Source organism: Pocillopora damicornis, chromosome 6, assembly GCF_964200805.1.
Source record: "Pocillopora damicornis chromosome 6, jaPocDami1.2, whole genome shotgun sequence".
In the NCBI taxonomy this organism is placed as follows: domain Eukaryota; kingdom Metazoa; phylum Cnidaria; class Anthozoa; order Scleractinia; family Pocilloporidae; genus Pocillopora; species Pocillopora damicornis.
In genome coordinates, this window is record NC_142675.1 from 23,405,001 (window position 1) to 23,416,837 (window position 11,837).

Sequence of the window (11,837 nt, forward strand, 5' to 3'; positions counted from 1 at the left end):
GGACAAAAGGTTACGATTTCCTGCTCTGGAAAATTTATACCTGGATCACAATGAATTAATAGATCTGTCAACATTTGCAAGTCTGGCCGGACTAAAAAGGTAAGGCTTTAGGTTTAAACTTAGTACAATAGAACCTTATTAACTTTTTGTGATACGAGCGCAAACGTACATAACATTGGTGATTGCTCGTTTTTTGTCAACAGACTAAAGTACCTGAACTTGGAGCACAATGAGATATCGTCTATTCCCCATCTACGGCTTTTGGGTGCTCGTGTAAATCACGGTGATAGTTCAAGGCACGAAAATGTACAGACTGTGAACAGCTCTTTACCTGACGTTCTTGAAGAAGACGTGAAAGATTTTCAAAAAGAAGATGAATCTTTTGACAACAAGAAAGAAATAAAAAGGGATGGAGAAAAAGGCAATGCCAAAGAGCTCAATTTAGATGAAGTTGATGACATGTTAAGTCGAAATCTTGTGAGTGACGAACATGGAGAGGAAAAGAAACGACCAGAATTGAAACCAAGGTCCAGCACTTTGACTGAAGATCCTTCTCTGTTAGGTATTGATCATTATTCTGAAGTACATCAGGGCCCAGTTGTTCGAACGCTGTTTAGAGCTAACCCAGGGTTAAATTTCAATCTAGGTTTCCATATTTCTCTGTTCAAAAGCCGTTTTAGGATAATTTTCCTCATTTTTATTTGGAGCGTTCAATCATCAAAGTAGTAAAGTAAGTAAAGTAAAGTGAAGTAAAAAAAGAGTTAAGCTGAATTTTCTTTTCAAGCTTTCAGATCTCATATCAAATTTTATAAGAACCCTGGGTTATCTTAACCCAGCTTTGAAAAACCCGGCCTAGACCTTTTTTTCATGTAATCTTATATGTATGATGGTGGCAGTGAACAAAACCGCTCAGAGATAAGCGATAATTGTACGCGCAGAACCTGCGCATTTTTCGAGTTATCACACTTGAAAAGAGGAAAAAAAGCGCGAAAACACCCGCTTTTGGACGCGGAAGGATACCTTTTTCACATTTTTCTGTAAGGAAAAATTGAAGTTTGCAAAAAAATCTGATTTTGGCGAAAAGTCTTTTAGAAAAGACTTCTTTGACTCAACACTCTGAGTCACTTCAGGCATCAGGAACCAGGATAAGCTCCGGTGATGTGGGTCCCTATGCTTTCAAACTGAATTTACCTACCATATATGATCATTGATTTGTTCTGTAGGTGACAGATACAATCCACCCTTGCCATTTGCTAGTTTACTTCACTTGAACCTGGCAAACAATCTCATCTTTGAAGAAGATGGCCTCCTAGCACTGACGGGTTGGCCATCCCTCAGAGAACTTGTAATATGGGGCAATCCGCTGACAACTGCATTCAAAGGAGATCCCCCTGTTCTTTCACTTCAACTTGGACGATTGAAAGGAGTGAGGATTTTCAGGTAAGGTCAAAATATTTACGGTGTAAAAGAGAACCAAGAAATGTTATGAAGTCTGGCTGTTTTAACATTGTTGGACAAACTCTGTGCTTTCAGTAACTGTTGCTGCATATACAAGCTACATTGATGTGCCCGTGCACAAGCTTTATATTTGATACGGATCCTATTTATTGCCAAAGTTTATTATCATTGTTGGAAACATTATCTGTGGAAAGGTGGTGAACGAATACCTGTTCACTGCAGGCATAGTAACGTAGGAACGATTTCTGCTAATATGTTAATGTGACTGCTGCAGTGTAGTGGAAACAAGTTTCTCTTTAATGCTCAAGAAGCTGCTGTAATACTGTTTCTCGCGGGTGGTTAAGTTCTTACAGCCTAAAAACACAATGCATCACCGTCTTCACAGCGTTCGCATATGCGTAGATGTTTGACCCTAACGTTTAATTTAACTCGCTTTGGCCTTAAATTGATAAGTGTAGGACTCACCACCTGAGCTACTTGTAGGTGTTCTTAAACTTTGTCTTTCTGAGAAGCTGCCCATTATTTAAGTTCTATCCTGTTTTAATATTATTCGATGGTTCTAATTCGCCTATCAACAGACAAAAGCCTCCGAAGAGACCAAAGCCAATTGTGAACTTAGCAAACAATCAAAGAAAAGTAAGTAAAAAAAACCTACCTTATGTCCTTATTTATAAATCTTTAATGGTATTTCCAGAAAAACTGTGTATATTTTGACGTACATGTATACAAGGAAATTTTTGGAGCGCAATCTACTAGGTAATACACGAAGAGCCTGAACAGAAACGCGGTTTCTATTCTTTAGCGGTTGTGTGGTTTTCCTTTTGGACTTATTAATAAATAAGTTTGTTAGTTTTTTCTGAATTTTTTTTTATTAAAAATCATAGGTTAAAGATACACTTCCCCCGATGCCCAAGAAGCAAAACCTGGCGATGCTAGAAGCTCCTCCCGAGCCAAAATCAACCGCACATGTCGGTCCACCATACAAGACATTGCCACCAATTGGATCAGCCCCTCCCACGGGACGGCAGCGTGATACTGCCACCCCGAGAAAACTCTCTACTGCGCCTGGCCTCGCTGATACAACACCCCGAGGCGACCGTCCCTCTTTCAGCCGGACTAACACTACACCTCTCGAGTTTCCCGAGTCAGCGGCTTACCAGTCCGGTCACACTACAAGACAGACAATGAAGACAGAGGGAGACGCTACTGCCAGTGAAAGTTTGGAAACTGCTGATGGGCGACATCAACCTCGAGCAGAAAAGCATCTCAATTCTGAGGACGGATTTTTTATGACTCAAGTAAGAAATTTCGCTTTTGAATTACAAATTATTTGCTGTTTCTCGAACCCTAGCGGCAATCTAACCTTTTCACTCCCGGGATTGAGAAAAAAAGTAGTTTCTTCTTATTGTATTATAAGTTAAACCTTGTTTCGTTTTGAATACATGCATGAAGTTATGTTATGCGCTATGTTGTGCGAATGAAGAAAAAGCTGAAAATTAGTATTTTTTTAAGTCTCGCGGTCACTTGTGAGAGGGTTGGTTTCATGGGTGTTTTTGTTTGGTTTTTACAACAGATCGATGAACAAGAAGATGCACAGAACGTTGAAGCCCCCGTGCGAAAGGTAAAGGAAGACAGAGAGAGAGAGCGACCCTTTAGCGTGGAAACAAAGTACAAAGGTTACGAGGATCTGTTAGATGTTGATGAAGATGACCCCGATGTTATAGTGCCAAAGGATCTTCAGGGAAGTGTACGAGCTTTAAACTACGCCTTGGCTCATCCTTTGATCTTCAGTGAACCTCATGGAACTTACAAAGAAAAGAGGGTTAAGAAGCCTCAAGTAAGTGTTCGTTTATCTAATAATACATTGTTAGACACGCCTATGTCAGTCTTCGATTTCCGATACTCCAAACTCGATACCTGGGAGTATCGACTATCGTCAATCGAGAGTCGGGAAACGATGTTCCATTTCCTCCTCCATAATCGTTATTTGATGCTCACGAGTATCGGGAATCATGCAAGGATTAAGGTTCCAATATGACTGAGTATCTACTCGATACCAAGAATTGAGAACCGAGTATTGATGATTAAACACTCATTTATTGAGGAGTTGTGTGTAACAGTGACGCATGCTTGACATCATTTATATATGAGATGTTGTGGAGGTGTGAGTTGTAAATAGTCGGTTACCTTTTTAGTAGAATTGCATTCCAGCCTTGGTACAAAGCTGTTCAAATGATGCATGCGCTGTTTTCAGTCAATGTCATGAATTATTCACTGAAAATTATCTCCACAGCTTCCTGTTTAATTATTTGCACAGGGTATGTACATCTCTTACACTGTATGTCATTTTTGCATTTTACAGACTGTGTCAACATCAACGGGGACGAAGTCTCGGCAAAGCAAAGTAGAGGAACTCGGGGGAATTTTAGACAAGATGCGAGTCCAGTCCAAGACGAAAGAGTCCAACCTAGGTTGGTTTTTTAGAGTGATCTGTCCTTGATTTTGATTTAAGTAATCTTTAAAGGTCTACGAAAAAAAAAATACGACAAACAAGTCATGTTTAATGGAGAAATACAAAGCTTATGGTCAAGAAAATTTAGTCTCAGTCATCACTGGTCTTTTTTGTTTTGCGATTCAGAAACTGCTCTCCAAGATTTGAAGAAGGATCCAAAGCTTAAACAAGAATATCGTGAGGCTAAAAAGCTTTTGAATGAGGTATGCTTAGATTTCAAATAATTTTTTCCAAGTATTTTTCTATGGGAGCTCTATGCAGGAGAAATGTCCTCCCCCCCGCACTCTCCCTTACACTGAGTCATGTAAATTGCGCATTGTGTTAAACCAAGCCTTCGCTGTTAACCAAGGAAATTTACATTTATTTATAGAAAAGAAATAATGAAGCGTTATCTTCCTGAAAGCAGCCGTTTTTGTCAGTCACAGCTCATTTGTCTTGTATGAATTAAGCTTTTTAAAAACAAATGTGTTGTTTCCAACTCCACTAGGTCCAAACGAAGTACAACGAAGTTCGAGTAGCTTCGCTGAAACCGACGTCCACTGCCGTAGAGCTCTTCGGAACAAGACCCGAAGAACGAACGAAAGAAAAAAAAACTCGAACCTTCGCTACTCCTCAAGCAGGAGTAGAAACTCTGGGAAGCAACAAGAATATCGCTAAGGAGCTCAGACGATTCAAAGAGAAAATAGACAGTCGATTATGACATATCATGTAAATGCATTTGTTGTGCTACGATTGTAAATATGCTGTGATGGAATCGAGGTGCAAAATTTATTCAGAGTTTGTAAATAAAAATATATTTGTAGACGCATTTCGTTCACTGTTGTCTGTATTCGTATAGAGCTCCAGTAGTTTAGCATGTTTAAGCAATCACTTCTTCTTGACCGTTTTTTTTCGTTTTTGGTAAATTTTCTACCTATGGAGTGGCTACACTTTAGCATGCTACAATAAAAGGATATTGTGTTAAGAAAATTAAGTGAATGAAATCACGCCTCTGAACCGCTGAAATAATGGTAATCTCATGTATGTAAATGATGCATACGAACGGAAAAAGTTGTCAAATGACGGCGAGTGATGTTCAATAACAGCGATTGATGTCTTGTTGGGGGTGAATGAAGACCGGTCACAGTAAACTGATGCTTGATGATGATGACATCTTACGGTGAACGATTTTTATAAAATAACCGAAACTACGAGCACCCAACTCGTGATTTACAAACTTTTAGAGTGCTCTCTCAATATCCTGAGTGGCTTATTACGCTGATAAACCGATAGAAAGTGGAGAAAAAAACAGAGAAAGAAAGAAAATGTGACAAAGAACAGTAACAGGCCTAATGTCTATAGCAAAATCTTTATTAAACGTGCTGGATTCCTGTTCACTGTCCGAAGCAAAAAAAAACAAAACAAAACACAAAAAAAAAAAAACTATGCACGATTCGTTCCCCGTTCTCGTCGTAGAGTCCATACCATTTCTTAATTTTAAAGACGAGTGGCTCTGGGTATGAGTAGTTCCCTTTCCATGTGTCTTGTTGTTAATGTACGACTTATTCTTGGGCTTTCAGTGCACTGTGCAATACAAACTTGAACTCGTGATTCATTAGTCATCCTCAAAAGGGGAAAGACAGCATATGCTTCGCCATTTTAGCAGGCAGCTGCTCGTTTGTTCCAAAGGTCGGTGTGTGAGTTTGAGCTTGGTGAAGTACAGCTGTTTCTCGCTCAGTTCTGTTGGGATTTTGTGCGGTGCAAAGATGGCGCAAGCAAAAGCACACACAACAATTCTGGACTTCGAGGTAAAAGATATCGATGGCAACCCTGTAAAATTGTCCAAGTACGACGGCTTTGTGACGCTCATCGTCAACGTAGCGTCTAAATGAGGCTTCACAAAGAAGAACTATGCTCAGCTACAGGAACTGCACCAAAGGTAAGTTTCACGTAACCTCTCCATTGGATCTTAGGTTTTAGAGTAGAGTTGTGTTTTAAATTTGCCTTGCCCTAAAAAAAGCGCTCTGGAGCTGATTTGCAATTTTTCAAAGCTATTGTTTAAATCCAGTAAAACTTGCTTGGTTCTTCGCCATGGGCGCACAACAAATAAAAATTTTCAATGCGTCAAGTTATTGTGCTGTGCGCTCCTTTAGTGTTGTCGATTACATGTGAGCTGAACTGCTTTTTTTTTCAGTTCATTTTATCACAATGTAGTTTACTAATTGTTTGGGGGAGCAGTTGGTGGACTTTCGCTGCTAAATGGATAACATTTGCCGAAGCAAGTGTATGATACAGGGCCAATATTGGTAGCCTAAGCTTGATATAATGCAAGTACATCTGACCTGGGTTGTTCAAAGCTAGGTTAAGATAACACAGGGTTAGTGTGGAATTTGATGTCAGGTCTGAAAGCTTTAAAAGAAAATTCAGTTTAAATTTTTTGGCTTGCAATTTGATTGTTGGATGTTCCCAAAAAGAGTAGGAAAAGGCTTTGGATGAAAGAAATAAAGAAACCTGGAATTAAAATTTAACCCTGAATTAGCACTAATCGGCCTTCCAATAACTGGACTGTGGTACCTGATAAATATCAGGCGTTGCATAGTTTTATTAACAAATGTTGCAGCAGGAGTATGATGTGAAGTAACTAGAACGAAATACATAATGGTTCCAAACTTGAATATGAAAAAAACTCAGGCCACTGAAATTTAGCGAAAGGAATCTAGGGTTGTGGGTGGAGAATTCTCCAATTCTAATTCCCAATCATCAGCCTGAATTTTTATGGGGAATTTGGCTGAATTGCAAAACAAAAAAAATATCTGAAATTAAGATAATAGATAATTGAGCTTGATGGGCAGTATGTTTTCTGGTCATTGGTGTGGTTTTTGGGTCAGTTTCAAGGGAAATGCTCAGCTAAAACTCATAGATTTGCACCATTGTGACAGTAGATGATACAGGGCTCAAAATTGCGACCGATACGGTCGTCAGTGTGACTAAAACTTTTAACTTGGCGACTAAAAATTCGAGTTTAGGCACCACTTTGATGACTGTGTTCCTCTATTAAGTAAAAGATTAAAGATGAGAAACAATTTCCTAAGTCTTGTTTCTACTTTTCTGCAAAAGAAAATGTAAATTAAGTCTGGTTACCTTTAAGTTAAAACTTGAAATTGCATTAAAATCATGACTCTCGAGACAACATTACAGCGGCTTTTAAATGTTGATCGCAGGTGCAGCATTTTGTTGAAAGGCCGTTGAATTTAAACGTGTTCTGTTGCAGATTATGTCGCAAGGATCTGGCATTCAAAGCACAAGCTATCTTTCACCATGTGCTCAATCAAGTGAAACAAGTCTACACTGAAAGTCATGAATTATTTATGACAGGAGAAGAATACACTGAGTGGTTTTTATAATTTGCTTCAGTCTAGAAATTACCAGGAAGCGAGATTGTTGTTAATATGCAAACAAGAAGTGTTTCAAAACCTTTAAAAAATGTTTGTTCAGAGTGTGAATTGCATGCAGCAACTACTGGAGGATATTTTTGCAACATGTTTAGTTCCAGAAGCCAACAACAACAACAACAACAACAACAACAGCATTTATTTAAACACGATAAAAAATTCAGCAAAAGCTGATGTGGTCGTGTACGGACAATAAAACTAAATTCCTAACTAAATCCAATAAAACTAAATTCCTAACTAATTATAAGAAGACTAATGTAAGATTTCTACATATTTTCAACAATAAAATTCTACATAGTACATCATTATAACATACGTGGCTTAAAAATACACTTGAGTGACTTTTTAAAAGCGTCAACGTCTTGAATTGATCTCATTTGATTTTCCAGAGCGTTCCACCGAGTAATTGACTTGTATGAGCATGATTTCTTGACCATATCGGTCTTAGGTCTAGGTAACTTAAATGTCATTTTCCTCCTGAAGTCGTAGCTACTTACATACTTTTCAAAGTGACGGCTCATAGGACGTGGCAAAAGATTATAATAAGCCTGATGCGCTAAGATTAGTAATCGTTTCTCATACATAATCTCTAAGGTATTCCATTTTGCTGTGGCAAGAACCTCCTTGCTTGGAGTACACCAATCCAAGTTAAATATTATTTTCGCCGCTCTAACATGTATAGATTCTAAGCTTGAGAAAAATACTCGACCACAAGAGCCCCAAACTAACATACCATATGTCACAGACGGCAGAATAACCTTAAAATAGAAATCAATTCTTGCCTGTATAGGAAGGAAATACAAGGATTTAAGTAAATTCAACTTCTGCGTATATGACTTAGCTAATTCCGGTACATGATGATCCCATTTAAGAGCATTATCTATCTGAACACCTAGGCATCTTGCAGAAACAACCTCCCCGACAACATAATCACCCATCTTAATAGCTTGTTTTGGCCCAGTAAATTTTCCGCGTCCGAACAACTATGTCAATTAAACGAGGCTCGAATCTGAGTTTCTGTTCTTGAACTACCTGGCAACTGCATTTTTGCATTTGGTGACCATTTTTTCTTTGATAGTCACCAAAGGGTGTTTTGGAATTATTTTAATTTTGATCCTTGTGATATCGTATAAAGATCAGAAAAATCTGTAAAGATTACTGTTCAGCTCAGAACTGATTATGTTACACTGTTGGATTGGGTTATAGTTGGGTTGCAAGTGATCAAGATTAACTTTTGGACCAGACACTTGCGGTTTATCTTATTACATTGTTGTAATTAGTAAACCAGCATGAAAGTTTACTTTTGATTCACTGTTTATTATCTTCAATCACTAGGAAACCTTGCTCTAACATTCACCCCTTATGCTCACTGCAGCTTAGCCCTTTAACTCTCAGGATCTGATTGTTAATTCTCCCTGCTAGTTGCTACATGTTTCCATGTTTCCTTGTAAATAAGTGTATGTTATGAGAATTTGGTGTTAAATCAACTTGAAGATAACTTCTACCTGATAAGTTTAAGCCATGATGGATGCATTAACCCTTCAACTCTCAAGATCTAATTGTTAATTCTCCCCTCTAGCTGTTACACATTTCTTTGTAAATAGGTTACAAGAATTTTGTGTGAGATTAAGACAACAACTTCTGCCTAATACATTTGAGTACTCTCAGTGTGTGCTGGATGGTGGATAAATATTGTAGGGAGAAGTTACTTGTTAATCACTTCTGGGAGTTAAAGGATTTATGTAGTTACTATGTACCCATTACAGTCTACATTTTTCATCTTTTGTTTTGAAATTATGATACCTAATACATGACCACATCTTCAGGGGTTTCAAAACAAGCCAGTGACCACCAGGAGTTCTACTGGCTATTTAATAACATGTCACCTGTTTCTGTGGTGAAAATAATTACCTTTTGGCCCTTAACCTTTTAACTTGTAAGATTTGATTTCATTTAGTAATTCTCTCTAATGTCTGCTATACTCTTCGTGTTATGTTAGTTTGGAGAATGTGGAATCGGATCAACCAATAATCCCCTAATTGATATTTTTCTTTATTCTCATTACCTGTCTGCTTGATATTGTACTGATGTGAAAGAAGAAATTCTGTCTAGGTCACTAGTGGAACTTAAAGGGTAATGAACTTTTCACAGTCACCTACTTTTGCAGAGTCTGACATCTATTTTAAAACATTTTAGAACCGCTGCATCATGCAATGAAGGAGACCAAATGTGAAACCAAGAATTAATTTCAACCAGTGTTAGGGTGTTGACCTTCAAGCCCCTAAGAGTGACTAGCATCTAATTTCTCCTCACCATATCACTCCTGATTAAAACATAAAAGTCATGAGAATAGAAGAGATGATCACCAACAAAAGCAGCACTCAACTGTTAGACAAACTCTCCTTGTCAGCCTCTTTAGAAGTGTATGGTGAACAGTATGGAGAATATGCATACTGATGTAAGGGTGTGAAAGTTTTAGGGTTGACCCTTTACACCCTCGCACAAGTCTGCACATTCTCCATACTGTTCTCTATACATTTTCTAAGTTGCTGACAAGGAGAATTTGTTTAAAAATCAAGAGCCTCCTTAGTTTGTGATCATTTGCCATATTTTGTGACCTTAATGTGTGATTTTGTGGCATTAATGTTAGGAGAAATTAGATGCTAGTCATTCCTAGTTTAACAGAATGTAACCTGGTCTGTTGTCAGAGGTGTGTGAACAAACTAGTCTTTTTCTTTTTTTGAAGTTATGCTGAGAAAGGTCTTCGCATTCTTGCTTTCCCTTGCAATCAGTTTGGAGGACAAGAGCCTGGTACAGAGAGGGAAATCAAGGGGTTTGTGAGTACTTATGGTGTGGAGTTTGACATGTTTGGCAAGATTGATGTCAATGGATCAAATGCAGATCCACTGTATGTCTTCCTGAAAAATGCCAAACATGGAACACTGACAAACAACATCAAATGGAACTTTACAAAGTTTCTGTGTGATAGGCATGGGGTCCCTGTCAAAAGATATTCTCCAACCACCTCACCTCTTGACATTGTGAAGGACATTGAAAAGGAGCTTCTTAAAGAATAACATACAATCCTATCCTGTAATAGTTGTGTCGACTGAGTTTGTGCAGTGCAACCTATTGCACTTTTCAATAATATGGTGCCCCTTTTTCTTCAACAAAGAGACTATCTGACAGCAGGAGAAGAAAACCAAAAATGCAAATGATACACATTTCAATTACCTGCCAGAACATGGCTGCTTTTTTTTAAGTCAGCAATGATGCATCTTGAGGGTAATTCCTAGTTTGCATGTTATTAAGAATTGCATGATTTTTTTTTTAACTTTTCTTTTATAAATTATTCAATTTTTACGTAACTTTCAAATGATATGTAGTTGTGAGAAGTAAGAATTTTCAGCTTTAAGAAACTTCTTATTTCTTGCAACTACACATCATTTGAGAGTTAAGCAAAAATTAAAGAATTTATTGAATAGAAGCTTAAAAAATGCACTGACTTCTCAATAACATGCAAACTATGGAGTACTCTTCAAGATGCATCAACCTCCTATGATCTCTTTAGTTATTTTCCTTACTGTCTGCCAGACATTGCTCATAATTTTAGTTTGGAGAATTTGGTATTGAATCAAATGATAATCTACTAATTGGAATTTTTCTATTCTCATCACTTGTCTACTTGAGATTGTATTTATATTGTAAGGAGAAATTCTGTCTTGATCACCACCGGGAGTGAAAGGGTTAAGAAGGCATGCTCCTGAAATTTAATTGAAGGATGTCTATCCATTTTCATGTTTTGTTTTGTTTTTTTCTCCTGCTATCAGATGGCGTTTTTGTTATTTGATACATGCAGGTTATCATTTTCAGTATTTAAATTGTCTTGAACAGAGGACACTTTTGAAGTAAAGGTTATGTTTAACAAATTGGCAGACTACTTTGAAAACTAGAATGAAGGAAACGTTGGTTGTGTGATTAACTTATTATTTTATAACAGCGCCATACATTTGTTGCCAAAGTTTTCTTTTCATTGTTTAAACTCAACTGATGACAGTCTGTTCGTAAATTCTCTTATCGAGTTTGAGCAGAATTGAAGATTGCAAGTATGTGCAGATTGCTTGCAAGTTGAGGGCTACTTTGACAAGAATACAGGTCGAAATGTATACACGTGTGCAGTTGAACCCTATTTATGAGAGAGAATGAAAGGGCTGCTGTTGGAGAATATTTGATCAAATAAAAGAGACTACAAATCATGCTTCTGGAGAAATTTCTGTAGAGGATTTCTTTAAACTATATCTAGAAAAAGTTTTTCCCTTGAACCTATAGTTGGCGGGTCAACTCAGTTTTAAGAGAATTCACTGCCAAGTGTATAATTTTTGCCATTTCATTTTACACATATAGTTTTTTCTTCGAAATCACAAAGAATTAAGTAT

General features: G+C 37.6%; 1 protein-coding gene and 1 pseudogene across 2 annotated transcripts in view; both read left to right on the forward strand.

Moving 5' to 3' along the window:
• LOC113681962 (X-ray radiation resistance-associated protein 1) overlaps window positions 1-4,778 on the forward strand; it is a 9,121-nt gene extending 4,343 nt beyond the window's left edge. The window contains exons 7-15 of the mRNA XM_027199102.2: window positions 1-99; window positions 204-562; window positions 1,224-1,440; window positions 2,037-2,094; window positions 2,343-2,756; window positions 3,032-3,295; window positions 3,821-3,929; window positions 4,097-4,173; window positions 4,458-4,778. The exon at window positions 1-99 is cut by the window's left edge and continues 21 nt beyond it. Of these exons, the coding sequence (XP_027054903.2) occupies window positions 1-99; window positions 204-562; window positions 1,224-1,440; window positions 2,037-2,094; window positions 2,343-2,756; window positions 3,032-3,295; window positions 3,821-3,929; window positions 4,097-4,173; window positions 4,458-4,670 (1,810 nt within the window). The 3' untranslated portion in view covers window positions 4,671-4,778. The remainder of the gene's footprint in view (window positions 100-203; window positions 563-1,223; window positions 1,441-2,036; window positions 2,095-2,342; window positions 2,757-3,031; window positions 3,296-3,820; window positions 3,930-4,096; window positions 4,174-4,457) is intronic.
• Window positions 4,779-5,389: 611 nt separating this feature from the next.
• Window positions 5,390-11,671, forward strand: LOC113682059 (glutathione peroxidase-like; annotated as a pseudogene). Its single transcript, XR_016187362.1, has 2 exons — window positions 5,390-5,888; window positions 10,148-11,671. The product of XR_016187362.1 is annotated as a glutathione peroxidase-like (transcript).
• Window positions 11,672-11,837: the final 166 nt, after the last annotated feature.